This window comes from Heterodontus francisci, chromosome 10, assembly GCF_036365525.1.
Source record: "Heterodontus francisci isolate sHetFra1 chromosome 10, sHetFra1.hap1, whole genome shotgun sequence".
Classification (NCBI taxonomy): Eukaryota; Metazoa; Chordata; class Chondrichthyes; order Heterodontiformes; family Heterodontidae; genus Heterodontus; species Heterodontus francisci.
In genome coordinates, this window is record NC_090380.1 from 99,544,689 (window position 1) to 99,562,088 (window position 17,400).

Genomic DNA, 17,400 nt, shown 5'->3' on the forward strand with positions numbered 1-17,400 from the left:
GCCAGTGCTCGAACAACCTACCTTGATAGTGGAGTGACGCTCGTCATTGACTTTTTACCTAGCCACTCCCCGCCCCATCTGAACCAATGGAAATGCTAACTACCTGAGACCGTCCAATAGTCTCTTCGGAAAGGCACGATTGGCCTCTTGCCATCAAGCTAGGGTGATTTCCGAGGCTATATAAAGGAGTCAGTGGGCCAGCGGTGGGGGCAAAAAAAAAGCTTTAGAGTTTTGGCCGGTGAGGGAGGTATTGAGTAAAATTAATCATTAAAAAAGAGAAGGGGAGTAGGGAGTGACCGGCGACGTTAATAACTCAGAGGAGATAGGAAAAATATCAAAAATAAAAAAAGCACACCAAAGAAGGAAGAAGGGGGAAATCAACTAATTTATTTATTAAATAGAAATAGGGGCCTGGAAAATGGCCGGCGACAGCGGCACGTACGAGGCGGTGAGCCGGTATTTGAAGGACAGGGATGAGCCGTGCTTCCCCGGCTCGGGGAGAGAGGGAAGCGGTGGCGGCCAGCAGGGGAAGGACGAGGATGATGAAGAGGAGGAGGAAGAACGTTCTGGAAGGAAAGTCGCCGCCGCCGCCGCCTCCCCGGGCGATCCCTCAGCGGCCTCCGGTTACGAGCTGATCGACGGGACTTTGTACCGCAAGAGGCTGGAGAGAGGGGCGACCAGTTACACTGAGGTGCTGCTGGCCGCCGCCGGGGAGCAGAGGCGGGCTGTCATCGCCGCCTTCCACCAGCAGCCGGCCGCCGGGCAGCGCCACTGCACCATGGAGGAGACGTACAAAAATGTTTCAGAGAACTACTGGTGGGAAGGTGGGTGGCTTCGCCTGACTCCAGTTTCCATAAGTTTTTCGCCCCCCCTTCAAAGGGAGGCTGGTTATATGTTAATAGCGAAAGTGTCTGTTTTAATCTAATCCCCGCCCTTCCTACAAAATGTGTTGGAATGTACTCGCCTCCCAAGGATATTATCAAAATCTTCGATGGGACACCAATTTTTTTATGCAACTTTTTTTTCCGAGAGGATCTGACTGTTGAGAATTCCCTCTCCTCACTAGTTCTGCTGTTTTGTCATGTGACTCTTTGGCTTGGTTCTAACCTTGAGGGGAAAAAACATAAAATGTTTATGTCCAATTTGCTCAGAAATTGGTTTGATATTTGAAGTGTTGCTTGGAGTCGTGGCAACACCCAGATTTTTTTTCGCCCCTTCTCTGATTTCCTTTTAGCCAAAGAAGTGTTAAAACTCCCAAGTTGGGTGGTGGGGGGGGGGGGGGGGTGGAGAGGGGTGAACGAATATTGTCTGGCATGATTTGTAAACTTATTTTCCATAAGCTTTAAAGTTGAAAACTTTCTGGACTTTGTCTGATTTTTAAATCCATCCACAGTGTTAAACTGCTGCCTTTCCAATGTTTTTCTGGTTTTCTTGGAGCTTTTCAGACCCAAAGAATGAGCATTGTTATTGAACTGACTGCTAGAGATGTACAAGAGTGACTTGGACTGATGCTGTTCCCCGCCCCAGCTCATTTTTGGGAAACTAGGCACTGCTGAAGGCTTAGCAAGATAGAGAACTCTATGGAGTGATTGGGGGCAGATGGGGGAATATGTTAAATTGTAAGAATGCTGCTTGTACACTAACCAGCTGAAAAACATAAAACTATGAAATTCAGAGATGGAGGAAATTTAGGTTGTTTTACAGTTTTGAGAGTACTGCTTCCTGCAGTATGAAGGAAGTGATGTAGCTAGAGTTTCTGTGGACAACTTTTTATGAAAAGGGTCATGATGTCATGTTTGTTTGGAAATTTGAGCCATCTCCAGGTCAAATAATTGCTTTGTTCGGTTTCACAACAATACCAATTGAACTGAGCTATATTTTTGAAGTTCTGAATTGACTCAACTGAATTTGTGTTGTAGAACTCTTAGCATTAATTGCTGAATTTAAAGTTCTGTGAAATTTCAGTTCCTGCTGCTAATTTAGGATGGAAAATTTATGATTTGGTAATTTGATGTTATGTAGTTAGCCTACTGTTTGAGAGAATGTGACCTTGCAAGATGTATAAAAGTTGATGGTTGTGGCATCTACTTCAGTATTTTCCGTCAGTAGCAGGCTCTTTAATTTGGGTAGCTCATTAAGAGCCTCTAGTGGCAGAAAATCATTATTGCAGTATTATGGTAAAAGCTGGTTTCTTGTAAAATTTCAAAATACAGTGAAAATAGGGTCACTAGTACGCCCATAGGTCAAATTTCCAGGCAGTAATTTGTTGCCCAAGGAGTTTGTGATCAGAAATATGCTGTGGAATGATAAGTAACACTTGAGTTAATCTACAATTGTGTGACTTGTATTCTTTGAGCCTTTAGAATACCAGCTTTTCTTGCCACTTTCCATAACATGCTATTCTTCAATAATTAAATTTAGCAAATGTTGAATATATGCCATCCATTTCATGTGAAGAACCAGTATGAATGGACTTGGGTTTGATCAGTTGATGAGTCTTGCCAAGTTTGAATCAGCACTGAGGATTAGTTTACAGTAGTGGTTCAGGTGGAGAAATGAGCCTAGCAGACATCTCCTAAATTTTAGCACTTGCAGCAAAGCTTTGGAAGTTAATTTCAAGTCTGTATTAGAGTGGGCATTCCTTGGTCATCAACAGAACCACCAATACTTAAGTAATGCAAGTCTTCAAACAATTGGTTGACAACAGCAATTGCACACAACAAATAACACTTAAGCATTTTAATTGACAGGTTCAATTGGTGACAGCAAACGATCTTAAAGTCGGAGAATGAAGGGATAGTTGCAGGAAAACCAAATAAAACGAGCTCTGGATAGATGAGCTGTTAAGTGGCAAATGGTATTTCATGTGGGCAACTGTAAGATAATCAGACTTGGGAAGGGAACTAAACTGTGGCATTAAAATCTAGATGGCGGTCGGATACTGGACAGAATATGGAATTTAGTGGGTATTAGTTGATAACTCACTGAAACCAACAGTGCTATTGGTGATGACAGCAACAAGAGCTATTGGATGTTCAGATGTATAGCCAGTGGGATAGAGCACAAAATCCTGGAGGAAATGTTGAATCTGTACAAGAAATTGGTTTAGGCATACTTGGAATAATATATACAGTTTTGGACAACATACAACAGCAGGATATTCAGATATTGAAGACAGCAGAAGAAAAAAAAACCCAAACTGAAAACTAGGATAAGATGTATGCTCTCTGAGGAACAGTTGAAGAGCCTGAGGTTGTTTTCTCTGGAGAAGTAGAGGTCTCGGGCAATTTTCATGTATTTAAGATTCTCGAAGGACCATATTTGCTAATATGTTTGAAATTACGGAGGATGTGGAAAGGTGGAATGGACTACTTTGTGGGAGCGAAAGACAGTGTAGAAACATAAAGAATAGGGAGGATATGAGGGAGCAGCTGGCTGAAGTATTTGTGTTTGGGAATAATCTTGTCCTCTCCTATGTTCTTATGAACTGTAAAGACCAAGTAATTTTGGTGACTAAAGTTTCTCTACAGAAATATCTTGCTTATCCTTGTACTACCATGGTGAATATACCACACTTGATCGTGTGAAGATTAAAAGGAGGCTATTTCTCGGGTTAGACAGTTTCGCCGTCCCCTATGGAAGAAGAGGACCATGACAAATATTTTGGTAGTATAAAGAGAGGTAACTCTTAAAGGAAATAACACCTGAAGGATGTGAGGAAGATTGCAATCAGTTCAAAGGCACAAGAAAGACAAGATTCCCATCTGTGAGTTATCCTGAAGTTCTGACAACCGAGGCAAGGATGGCAAACCTGTCAAGTCCCTCAAAGGACAACAGCATGAATTGAAGCAAGAAATAGTGGGAAACAACATTACATGCTTAAGTTGAACCAACTGGAAATATTGTTAAGCTGCAAATCTGTAATTCTGCATTTGAATGCCTGACATAAGTTTAATTATGGTTCCAAATTGCATAGAAGGATCTAGATAAGTATTCCCCCAACACAATGAAGTCTAACTAAATGGCATTGACCTGTCTTGCTTTCTGATGGGATGTAAAAGCAGAGTCTGTTTTGTTCCAAAGACCTGTAAATGCATTCTTGATCAAATGGATGATGGAGTTTGAGATTAATGCTTGTTCTGGATAGAGTGGCACAAGTCATATCACTGCAGTCTGTACCCTCCTGCAGCAAAACCTGGACAACATTCAAGATAGGGCTGATAAGTGGTAAGTAACATTCAAGCCACAGAAGTGCCAAGCAGTGACCATCTCCAACAAGAGGATCTAACGATCTAACCACCTCCCCTTGATGTTCAACACCATTACGATCGCTGAATCCCCCGCCATTGATATCCTGAAGTTGCCATTGACCAGAAATTTAACTGGTCCAGCCATATAAATACTGTGGTTACAAGAGCAGGTCAGAGGCTGGGAATTCTATGATAAACAACTCACCTCCTGACTCCACAAAGCCTCTCCACCATGTACAAGGCGCAAGTCAGGAGTGTGATGGAATACTCCCCACTTGCCTCGATTATGTTGTATGATCGCTTTAAGCGTAATGTCCCTTTAAGAACTCAGTATGCCAATGAGCTAAGTATCAGGATGCAGTCATGTGACCCAAAGCCATAGTTACTGCAATTGTAACCCCTTGGACAAAGGTTCTGTATTTTTTTTATTCCTTCATGGGATGTGGGCGTCGCTGGCCGGGCCAGCATTTATTGCCCATCCCTAATTGCCCTTGAGAAGGTGGTGGTGAGCTGCCTTCTTGAACCGCTGCAGTCCATGTGAGGTAGGTACACCCACAGTGCTGTTAGGAAGGGAGTCCCAGGATTTTGACCCAGCGACAGTGAAGGAATGGCAATATAGTTCCAAGTCAGCATGGTGTGTGACTTGGACGGGAACTTGCAGGTGGTGTTCCTGTGCATCTGCTGCTCTTGTCCTTCGAGGTGGTAGAGGTTGTGGGTTTGGAAGGTACTGTCTAAGGAGCCTTGGTGCATTGCTGCAGTGCATCTTGTAGATGGTACACACTGCTGCCACTGTGTGTCGGTGGTGGAGGCAGTGAATGTTTGTGGATGGTGAGCCAATCAAGCGGGCTGCTTTGTCCTGGATGGTGTCGAGCTTCTTAAGTGTTGTTGGAGCTGCACCCATCCAGGCAAGTGGAGAGTATTCCATCACACTCCTGACTTGCGCCTTGTAGATGGTGGACAGGCTTTGGGAATCAAGAGGTGAGTTACTGGCTGCAGGATTCCTAGCCTCTGACCTGTTCTTGTAGCCAGGGTATTTATATGGCTACTCCAGTTCAGTTTCTGGTCAATGGTAGCCCCTAGGATGTTGATAGTGGGGGATTCAGCGATGGTAATGCCATTGAATGTCAAGGGGAGATGGTTATGATTCCCTCTTGTTGGAGATGGTCATTGCCTGGCACTTGTGTGGCGCGAATGTTACTTGCCATTTATCAACCCAAGCCTGGATATTGTCCAGGTCTTGCTGCATTTCTACACGGACTGCTTCAGTATTTGAGGAGTCGTGAATGGTGCTGAACATTGTGCAATCATCAGCGAACATCTCCACTTCTGACTTTATGATTGAAGGAAGGTCATTGATGAAGCAGCTGAAGATGGTTGGGCCTAGGACATTACCCTGAGGAACTGCTGCAGTGATGTCTTGGAACTCAGCCGATTGACCTCCAACAACCACAGCCATCTTCCTTTGAGCTAGGTATGACTCCAACCAGCAGAGAGTTTCCCCCCTGATTCCCATTGACTCCAGTTTTGCTAGGGCTCCTTGATGCCATACTCTGTCAAATGCTGCCTTGATGTCGAGGGCCGACACTCTCATCTCACCTCTTGAGTTCAGTTCTTTTGTCCATGTTTGAACCAAGGCTGTAATGAGGTCAGGAGCTGAGTGGCCCTGGCAGAACTCAAACAGAGCGTCACTGAGCAGGTTATTGCTAAGCAAGTGCTGCTTGATGGCACTGTTGACACCTTCCATCACTTTACTAATGATTGAGAGTAGGCTGATGGGGCGGTAATTGGCCGGGTTGGACTTGTCCTGCTTTTTGTGTACAGGACATACCTGGGCAATTTTCCACATTGCTGGGTAGATGCCAGTGTTGTAGCTATACTGGAACCACTTGGCTAGGGGTGCAGCAAGTTCTGGAGCACGGGTCTTCAGTACTGTTGCCGGAATATTATAGCCTTTGCAGTATCCAGTGCCTTCAGTCGTTTCTTGATATCACAGGGAGTGAATCGAATTGGCTGAAGTCTGGCATTTGTAATGCTGGGGATGTCAGGAGGGGGCCAAGATGGATCATCAACTCGGCACTTCTGGCTGAAGATTGTTGCAAATGCTTCTGCCTTAACTTATATAGTTTGCTCTGTATTGTATATACTAGTTTGGCTGTCAATAAACCTTCTAGAGATCTTCAACAAACTGGAATCCACGTAACTCATTGTGTTGCTTAAGGTAACACAAAGTACACATAACATGATGGCAGCTGTGGTGAAAAGACAAGATGTATGCTAGATGACCACTGGTAAAAAAGCAAGCTGAACAGACAACGTAAGAGAAAATGTGAAGCAACAAGTAAAGAAACTTTAAAACAAGGTACAAGTACTTGAAAAGAGTGAAAGAAAACTACATACCTTAGAAGGCTGAGAATCATAGAACGGAAGCGTGGCTGACGGGCAAGCGATCGGGTGAGTCATTGTGCCGCCGATTGAGAAATTCCAGTTTTTAAAAAAAAAAGTCTGTGGAGTTTAAAAAGAAACTTCATTTTTTAAAGGCTCAGTGTGAGCCAGGGAAACAGAGTGCAGAAAACCCTGAAGACTGCAGTCTCCATTAAAGCAGTCAAGCTGAAGAAATCATTAAACCAGTCAAGCACGAAGAGCATAAATAAACTTTTTTTAAAAAAGCAAAGGGGAAAACTGCCTATCGAACAGCTGTGTAAACATATAAGCTGAAGTGCTGAAAGTAAAATAAACAGAGAACACTGTCAAGCACCTGTTACATGCCATCAAAGCAGCCAGTCTTTTAAAATAAGAACATTTCTTAAAGGGGGAACAGCACAGTGTTAATAGAACAAGTTTTAAAACCAGTTTCAAACCACAAATAGAAAAGTCAAAATAAGTACAGTGCCGAAGGGGCGCGCACAGCTGAACAAAGTTAAATATGGAGCAGAAAGCAAAAGAACAGCAGAAAGATGGATATCAAATTTCCCAGCATGAACTGGAAGGCCATTGATATCCTATCTGAGTTATGCTTCACAGACCAAACATTTGCAGAACCAGAGTAACATGTGCTGTGGATAAAGGGGAGCCCATTGACGTACTGTACTTTAATTTCCAGAAGGCATTTGATAAGATGCACATAAAAGGTTAATGTGCCAAGTAGGAGCTCATGGTGTAGGGGGTAACGTAGAAGATTGGCTGGCAGAAAACAGAGTATGCACAAATGGTACTTTTCTGAGTGGCAGGATGTGATGAGTGGAGTCCCGCAGAGGTCTGTGCTGGAGCCTCAACTGTTTACAATTTATATCAATGACTTAAATGAGGGGAGTGATGGCATGGTAGCTAAACTTGCAGCTGACACATAGATAGGAAAATATGTTGTGAAGAGGACATGAGTTTCAGACTGATATAGGTTGAGTGAGTGGGCAAAAATCTGGCAGATGGAGTATAATATGGGAAAATGTCAAGTTGTGCACTTTGGCAGGAAGAATAAAAGAGAGTATTACTTAAGCGGAGAACGAGTACAGAATTCCAAGGTGCAGAGGGATCTAGGTGTTTTGCTGCATGAGTCTCAGAAGGTTAGTAGGTTAGGTACTGAAAAAGAAGGCTAATGGAATGCTATCCTTTATTACAAGAGGAATTGAAACTCGAAGTAACGATGTTATGCTTCATTTATACAGGGCATTGGTGAGACCATGTCTCTAATATTGTGTGCAGTTTTGGTCTCGTTATTTAGGATGTAAATGCATTGGAGGTGGTTCAGAGGCGATTTACTAGATTGATGCCTGGAATGAGCGGGTTGTCTTATGAGGAAAGGTTGGACAGGCTGGGCTTGTTTTTACCGAAGTTTAGAAGAGTGAGGTGAGACTTGATTGAAGTATACAAGATCCTAAACGGTCTTGACAAGATGGCTGTGGGAAGGATGTTTCCTCTTGTGGGTGAGTCCAGAACTAGAGGGCACTGTTTTAAAATTAGGGGTCGCCCTTTTAGGACAGAGATGAGAGAGTTTTTCTGAGGATGGTGCGACTTTAGAACTCTTTGCCCCAGAAGGTGGTGGAGGTGCGGTCATTGAATATTTTTAAGGTGGCGGTAGATAGATTCTTGTTAGGCAAGGGAATCAAAGGGTATTGGGGGTAGATGGGAGTGTAGAATTCAAGGCACAAACAGATCAGCCATTATCTTTTGAATGGCGGAGCAGGCTAGAGAGACCGAATGGCCTACTTCTAATTCATATGTTCGTAACCAGAGAAGCAGGCTGTGAAAATACTAATAGCAGTTGGAAATGAGGGGTTATATAGAATCATTACCTCTGGCTTATCTGAAGTGGACCAGAAAGATCCCACAAAGATATGGAAAGTGTGCGAACATCAGCTTCAGGTTAGAGCGAATTTTAGAATTCATCGCCTGGAATTGATGTCCTATAGGGAACAGCCACAGGAGTCAATAGATCAGTTCATCAGTAGATGCTATAGTAAGGGTAACATGCGATTTTTCAGGAACTGAGCTGTCTGAGCGAATAATGGAGCTGGTGATTGTCTCAACACCTATTGAAGCTTTACTCTTGGGGAATAAGAAAGTTCACAGCATTGATGTGCTGCCTAAAGATGGCAGGAATTATGAAGCCATTGTAGTTGGACAATAGCATCTGCAGGTACTAGCGCAGCCGACGGTGTCATCACGATAAGTGGGCAGCAAAAAGCAAGCAAGCTGTGGGGTAAATGTAGTTTCTCCCGCTCATTGCGAAGTCGTCCTGCATTTCAAGATCTGTGGAAGGCATGTGGTGCAAAAGGACACTGTGCCCACCTGTGCAAGAAATCTGACTCCAAAGACGCAGCCAGAAGTCACAATAGGAAACAGACAGAAGACCGGCACAGCAACAGGGCAACAACAGTAAGGAGAGTGCCAAAGACCTGTGTAAAAGCAAGCCGATACACCCCCAAGTCCACAGTGACATAGGCTCGAGACGAGGCTCAGAGTGGAGCGCTTCTCGGCCAGAAGATGAGCAGGCGTTTCCCATTGTGAACCTGACACATTGTATTGAAGTCCAACAACCGGAAGCGTTTGCTGCTATTAAGATCATGTGCCCAAAGAAAGTTGGCAAAGACACACTCAGGATTAAGATTGACACTAGAGTTTGTGCAAATATCCTACCAGTCCAAATCTTAAAGGATATGTACCGGAGCATTGGAAATTAATGATACAGCCAATAACTGTAAAGTTAACAGCATATAATGGGTCACCCATCCCTTACAGTGGTACACTAATGATGCAGCTATGGCAAGTCAGCATGGAAACCACAAATATTTTACCTGGTAGACACGAGTGGATCAGCAATGGCAGGACTACCAGTATGTAAGGACCTCAATATTGTGTCTGCCCATGAGATCACCATGGTACCCATTACAGCAGAAGAGACCAAGAGTACCCGCATTGAGTCAGTCCATAACCTACAACAAATGTACCCGGACAGGTTCGACGCCATAGGAGATTTCAAAGGCAATGACGCACTGCACTTCAGAGAGGATGCACACCTTGTGTCCAGCCCCCTGATGTCTGAGATTGAGTCACAGTTCTTTCAGGATCTCAGTGGTTCTGGTTTGGAGAGCATCAGCCCCCTCTCTCAGATGCCACACCAAGAGAATGAAGATCCAAATTCAGATGGTGAGAGATCTTTGTCAACAGGCAGTGTTTCTTCACGCTCCAGTGACACGTAAGAGACTGACTTCGTAACCATTGAGAAGCAAAAGCTGGCATTGGGGAGCATTGCTAAGGGGAAATCTCCAAGGATGGAACCCGCTCGCAGACTCTAGCCAGCATCAAACAGTGCAGTCTGGAAATCCAGCAGCAGCAAACTGTGCCGTGCCCTCACCTCTGCTCTCTAGAGAACCGCCAGCACCACAACGAGCCAGAACAGACAGGTACCTCCATGAGGCCAAGTACTCCTTCCCAACAAGTCCTCAACCTTGAGCCCCAGGCCTTTGGATGCAGAGGATGAGGAGAGGCGAAGGACACACAATGTCCTGAAGAGACAGAGGAAAAATAAGTTGGACTATTGTCTGTTGGCTCTTCAAGATGATCTGCCAAAACTTTCCAAGAATGACAAAGCCTCACAGAAGTGGTCATCCTGAGTTTCTTAGCAGGCTGAAAACAGGCAACAGAAATTGAATGTAGAGAGGGAGAAACTTCATCAAAAAACAGCAACAGCTTATATGCAAATTTTCTGAGATGCAGGAGACACCATCCAAAGCACAAGGGAGAATGAAAATGTTCTATCACTGCATGTTGGTCATGCACCAACAGGACAACTGACTTATTGACAACATGTCTGCAAACCAAAAACAACCAAGGGTGAAGTCCACATCCCCAGAAGGTTATACCATAGCAAGATCTGGAAGAATTGTCAATCCACCGAAACAATATATGGACTCTTCAGCTTCTGCACTCATAAATGTCACAACCCCTATCCTTACATTTGTAAATTTTATAATCTCTTTCCTATATAACTAATTTTATTATATTCCAATTTTATGTGTTTTTACTTGCCTTATGTTTGGAAAGAAAGGAGATGTTGCATGATCACCTTAAGAGTGTCCCTTTAAGGACTCTGTATGCTAATGAGCTAAGTCCCAGGATGTAGTGATGTGACTAGAAGCCATATCACGCTGTAATTGTAACACCCTAGACAAAGGTTCTGTATGTAGTTTGCTATGTATTGTATATACTAGTTGTCAGGTAAGCCCCCCTCCCCCCCACCTGCCAAGAATGAGGAAAATTAATTTTGCCACATGCACATTGATTTTACATTGTTGTTAAAGAAAGAACATGCTTTAAAAAACAGTTGGAGACTTTGGCTGGAGAGAGGCATTAGCATATCAACAGACAGTATTTCAAAGAACGAAGGGGCTATCCCGTGCCCCAATTTAATCCACAATGGACTTTTGATTACCAGATGTTGAGGGTGGAAAGGCTAGCATTCCAGGTTAACTGCTAAAATGGCTGAATACACAGACAGATGTGGTTGGCCAGTTTGGGTCACATGACTGACTGGAGTTTTTTTGAATTTGAACTTCAAACAAGGAATTTGAAATCAGAAGGCTGTTAGCTCCTGAACTGAAAAGACCTCTCTCATGTATAATAAAAGCAAAATACTGCGGATGCTGGAAATCTGAAATAAAAACAAGAAATGCTGGAACCACTCACTTCATCGGATGAAGGGTCACTGACCCGAAACGTTAACTCTGCTTCTCTTTCCACAGATGCTGCCAGACCTGCTGAGTGGTTCCAGCATTTGTTTTTATTTCAGACCTCTCTCCTGTCTGCTCGCATCTCGCTCTCTCCAGCTTTAGAAACCATTGAAGACACGTGAACTCAGAGAAAAGTCTCCCATGTGAACAAGGTTTAAGAAGGATACTGGGCCCCATTGAAAAGTAAGAACTGTCAATCAAAGACGGTACAGCAAGCTGGAAACTCAAACAGTAACAAGAAACCCCCTTCAAAGACTGCCTCAAACCTCTCTACTTTATTTTTCTTCTCTTTTCTGACCCTGTTTGCATGTATGTATTGCATGTGCATGCTAGCGTGGGCTCGTCGTATAGCCGTAGGCGTTAACCGAATTAGAGTTTAAGTTTTAATAAATTTCACTTTTCATTAAACCTAAGAAAGCCTGTTTGTGCTCATTTCTTTGCCTTATAATTGGAAAGTGGTGAACAAGGATTCACCAAGGGGGAGCTCAAAACGCAGTATTTTAAAAATTAAAACCCTGTCACAATAAGACAGGTGAAGACAGTAAAAGACCCCATGGCACCTTTCTCCCCTGGTTGTAACAGAAATTTGCGTGCTATTGTCCGGGATTTTACCCACAGACAAATGAGAGAAATTGGAAGTGGGAAGCCAAATTGTTCCCAATCAAGAAGAACAAATTTCAATACAGGTTTTCTTGTGGTTGTGTGTGATTGAATATTAACATGTCTGCAACTGAAGCTAGTAGCACTCCAAGCCAGGGTGAAGTAACTTGGGATAAGTTAAAAGCACTGGCTATGGAGGATTTGCGAAAAATGGCTGAGCAGTGTGGGATCACTGTACATGGCAAGGCTAGGAGGTCTGAACTCCTAAGGCCAGTGGTTAAACATTTTTCCCTTGAATCTGAAGAAGTAGAAGCAGGGTTAGAAGCAGACCCAGAGAGTACTGCTAGCAAAGTTACAATTGGGACAAAAGAAACTTGAATTAGAAGACAAAGAAAGGTAGAGACAGGAAAAAGAGAGAGCCTTCCAAAAGGAAGGTGAAGAGAATGAAAGGCAGGAGAGAGAGAGAAAGAATATTCCAGAAAGAATCTGAAGAGACAGCTGAAGCGGCTTGAGTTAACTAGGGGGGGGGGGGGGGCGACAGAGTAACCCAAGTGAAAGCATAGCCAATATGGAGGAGCATAATTCAGGGCTGGGTACAAAATTGCTAAAACATGCTCAGTTAATTCCAAAATTCAATGAGGAAGATGTGATAGCATTTTTCGTGTCTTTTGAGAAACTGACAAGGCAGCTAAAATGGCCAGCTGAGACCTGGTCTCTTTTTATACAAAGCAAGCTAATTGGAAAAGCCCATGAAGTTATTCCCTGTTGCCAGATGGGAGTTCATCAAATTATGAACTGACCAAAAATGCTATCCTTGGGGCATATGAATTAGTATCTGAAGCCTATTGCCAAAAGTTCAGAACCCTCAAAAGCAAGCCAATCAAACTTATCTGGAGTTTGAAAGAAGTAAGCAGCTGGCTTTTGACCAGTGGCTGAGGGCTTTAAAAATAAAGCTCAGCTATGAGACTCTCCGAAAAGTAATTCTGTAAGAGAATGGGAGAGAGTTTTTAAATTCCTCTATCAAGACCCATGTAGAGGAGCAGCGGGTCCAGGGAGCCCAGCAAGTGGCCATTGTGGCTGACGAGTTTGCTTTAATTTATAAGTGGGTTTCCCAGGGGAGAACCTTGCCTAATCACCCCCACAAATCCGAAAAGGGCAAAGGGTTGGAAAATGATCTCCACTAAGGCAGTCCCGGGAGAGAAAGGAAAGCAGGAGACACAGGGGGCCCTCCTCCAGCCAAGAAGGAAGGTGCTGTGAGCAAGAGACCCGGAGACCTGTATGCTTCAATTGTAATAAGGCTGGACATTTAAAAGCTGACTGCTGGAAACTAAAGGGAAAACCTGTTTGGTTAACCAGGGCACACCCGCTCAGTCCCATGCTAGCGTGGACGCGTCATGTAGCTGTTAACTGAATTAAAGTTTAAGTTTTAATAAATTTCACTTTTCTTGAAACCTAAGAAAACCTGTTTGAGCTCATTTCTTTGCCTTATAATTGGAAAGCGGTGAATAAGGATTCATCAAGGGGGAACTCAAAACAGTATTTTAAAAATTAAAGCCCTGTTACAATAAGACCAGGTGAAGACAGTAAAAGACCCCTAGACACCTTTCTCACCTGGTTGTAACAATTTAGTTGTCAATAAACCTTCTAGAGATCTTCAATGAACTGGAATCTACGTATCTCATTGTGTTTAAGATAACACAAAGAACACATGACAGATGAATGCAGCTCCAATAACACTCGACATTCGACACCATCCTGGAAAATGCAGTCCACTTGATCGGCACCCCATCCACTACTGGTGCACACTGGTTGCGTGTACCATCTACAAGATGCACTTCAGCGACTCACCAAGTTTTCTTCGACAGCACCTTCCAAACCTGTGACCTCTACCACATAGAAGTACAAGAGCAGCAGACACATAAGAACATCACCATTTGCAAGTTCTCCTCCGAGTCACACATCATCCAGACTTGAAACAATATCACTGTTTCTTCAGTGTTGCTGGATCAAAAACCTGGAACTGCCGTCCTAGCAGCACTGTGGGTGTACCTACAACACATGGATTACAGTGGTTCAAGAAGGTGGTTCACCACCACCTTCTCGAGGGCAATGTGGGGTGGGCAACAAATGCTGGCCTTGCCAGCGAAGCTCTCATCCCATGATTGAGTAAAAGTTCTGATAAATATCCTTTTAAGTATTTGAAACCTGATGGATTTGAAGCCCAGTGTTGTCTGCTGAAATGCCAGAGTCATGGCTTAAGAAATTTCATAAGATCAACTCTGTTTCATTTCAAAGCCTAATTCATTTTAGCAACACTAAAGAGTGTTTTAGGAATTTATACAAAGCATGATGTCTGAGTGGATCTTACAAATTTTGCCAGTCACACGTCACTCACACTTGAGAGATCAGTAGAGGGACATTTTATTCTCTTGATAATCCATTTCTCTTTGGCAAAAGTACATTTATGGAATTTGTATTTTTTGCCTGAAACCCTTACTTCTGGAATCCTTTTAATGTTCCTGAAATATGTAATCTACCTTAGAGTACTGGAAATCCGGAGTATTCAACAAGTGTTGGGAAAATAAAGATTGTCCATTGTGGTATATTTGCTATGTTGTGATGGCTGTCGATTGTGTTTATTAGTATTTATTCATCAGCCTGCAGGTGCCTAGGAAGGAGTGAACTACTGTAGAACTCAGAAGTTCCAAGTGTTTCATTTGAAATATTGCCATCTTTTGACCACATTTTCAGAATCACCTACTTCAAAAAAAAAAGCTTTGCATCTGAAATTTAAGGCAGTCTCCTGAAGAATTGGAGGACATATTCTCTAATCACTAATGGGAATCAAGTTCTTGAAGATCAAATTCATCATTCTTATGTACAAGAAACTGTTGCTATTGCAGGCCAGGATAAAGCTAATGTTGGGATTCTCAAATACGTATTGTTACGACCAGGTGAGAAAGCTGTCTAGGGGTCCCTCTCAGCCTTCACCTGTTCTTACTGTAACAGGGTTTAATTTTAAACACACCTGTTTTGAGCTCCCCTTTGGTGAATCGTTCACCGCTTTCCAATTATAAGACAAAGAAATAAGCACAAACAGGCTTTCTTAGTTCAAAGAAGAAAAGTGAAATTTATTAAAACTTAAACTCTAATTCGGTTAACGCCTACGGATATACGACATGCCCATGCTAGCGATACACACGTGCAGATAGGGTCAGAAAAGAGCAGAAGAAAAATAAAGTAGAGGTTGAACCAATATCAGAAGAGTTTGTTACTGTGCTTCGAGCTCATTGTAGAGTCCTTTTGTAGGTATTTCTTTTTGTTGGGGCCCAGTATTCTTCTTAAACCTTGTTCACTGTAGGAGACTTTTCTTTCTTGGGGTTCACGTGTCTTCAATGAATTCTAAAGCTGGTGAGAAAGAGATGGAAGCAGACAGGAGAGAGATGTTCTCAGTCCAGGAGCCAGAAGCTTTCTATCTTCAAACACATTCACCAATTTAAAATTCTCATTTCAAAACTCTGCAAAAGCCAGTTAATCAAGTGACTAAACTGATCTGACTACATTTGTTCTGTGCATTGTATGGGAGCAGGGACTGGTTCCTTTGTCCCAACGCTGTCCGCTAGTATGCAAAAATGTCTCTCCGGCTAGTGGCCTGACAATTCCTTGTAATAGGCCCTCTTCCCAGCAACAATTTGAAGTTTAATGTCCATGTGGCGAAAATAATGTGCCTTATTCTTGGCAGGTGGGGGCCTGCATGACAGTATAGATAAAACACAACTCACATACAATGGATCTGTTTTGGAAAGTGAAATATCCAAGGTGACATATGCAACAAGAAGTGTAGGAGTGTTTTTTTAAGACTGATAACTAGATTGATCTTATGGAATCTTAAATCTATCAAAATGTAGCAACATTTGTAAAGGAGATGAGTAGTGAATGTGTTCACAATACATTTAGGAAAATCAGGAAAGAAAATATGCAGTTTCTTTTTTTTATTCTTTCATGGGATGTGAGCATCACTGGTAAGGCTAGCATTTGTTGCCCATCCCTAATTGCCCTCGAGAAGGTGGTGGCGAGCTGCTTTCTTGAACCACTGCAGTCCATTGGTGTAGGTACACCCACAATGCTGTTAGGAAGGGAGTTCCAGGTCTTTGACCCAGCAACAGTGAAGGAATGGTGATTATAGTTCTAAGTCACGATGGCGTGTGGCCTGGAGGGGAACTTGTAGGTGGTAGTGTTCCCATGCATCTGCTGCCCTTGTGCTTCTAGGTGGTAGAGGTTGGAGCTTTGGAAGGTGCTGTCGGAGGAGGCTTGGCGAGTTGCCACAGTGCATCTTGTATCTGGTACACACTGCATGATGGTGGCAGAAGTGAATGTTTAAGGTGGTGGATGGTGTGCTGATTAAGTGGCTGCTTGTCCTGGATGGTGTCAAACTTCTTGAATATTGTTGGAGGCGCACTCATCCAGGCAATCAGAGTATTCCATTACCCTCCTGATTTGTGCCTTGTAGATGGTGGATATGCTCTGGGGAGTCAATAGATGAGTTACACACCACAGAATTCCCAGCCTCTGACCTGTTCCTATAGCCACAGTATTTATATGGCTGGTCCAGTTAAGTTTCTGGTCAGTGGTAACCCTAGGATTTTGTTGATGGGGGATTCAATGATGGTAATGCCATTGAATGTCAAGGGAAATGGTTAGATTCTCTCTTGGAGATGGTCGTTGCTTGACACGTGTGGTGTGAATGTTGCTTGCCACTTGCCAGTCCAAGCCTGAATGTTGTCCAGATCTTGCTACATGTGGGTACTTTTTCAGTATCTAAGGCGTTGCGAATGGTACTGAACACTGCAATCATCAGTGAACATCCCCACTTCTGACCTTATGATGGAGGGAAGGTCATTGATGAAACAGCTGAAGATGGAAAGTTGATCCAAGATGAGCATCATTGTAATACAGATTGTAGTGGAAACAGTATAATTTTTTAATAAAGACACTTCAACAATGTGAAAAAAAGAACACAGCAAAATATTAAGATATTTTGAGCATTGTCTGCATAGCTGCAACCTTGAAGTACACAATATTAGCAGTACAGGTCATCATGATTGTGTAGATAAATCCAGTAATGTGTAAGGCCTGAAATAGCAATTGAGCTCTTGGCACAAATCAATCTGAAGAACATGTGACGAATTTTTTAAAAAAAAAGTAAAGAATATTTGGAAGAAAATAGAATAAAACAAAACAGATTGTAATTTACAAAAGAATCCAATATGCTAGAAATACATGGGTGAGATGGAAAAATAGGAATACTGTAAAAATCAAAGGAA

General features: G+C 42.9%; 1 protein-coding gene across 1 annotated transcript in view; it reads left to right on the forward strand.

Annotated features, from left to right (window-relative positions):
• The first annotated feature begins 213 nt into the window (after window positions 1-213).
• Window positions 214-17,400, forward strand: part of si:dkey-229b18.3 (uncharacterized) — a 46,057-nt gene continuing 28,870 nt past the window's right edge. Inside the window, exon 1 of the mRNA XM_068041150.1 lies at window positions 214-824. Coding sequence (XP_067897251.1) covers window positions 419-824 — 406 coding nt within the window. The 5' untranslated portion in view covers window positions 214-418. The remainder of the gene's footprint in view (window positions 825-17,400) is intronic.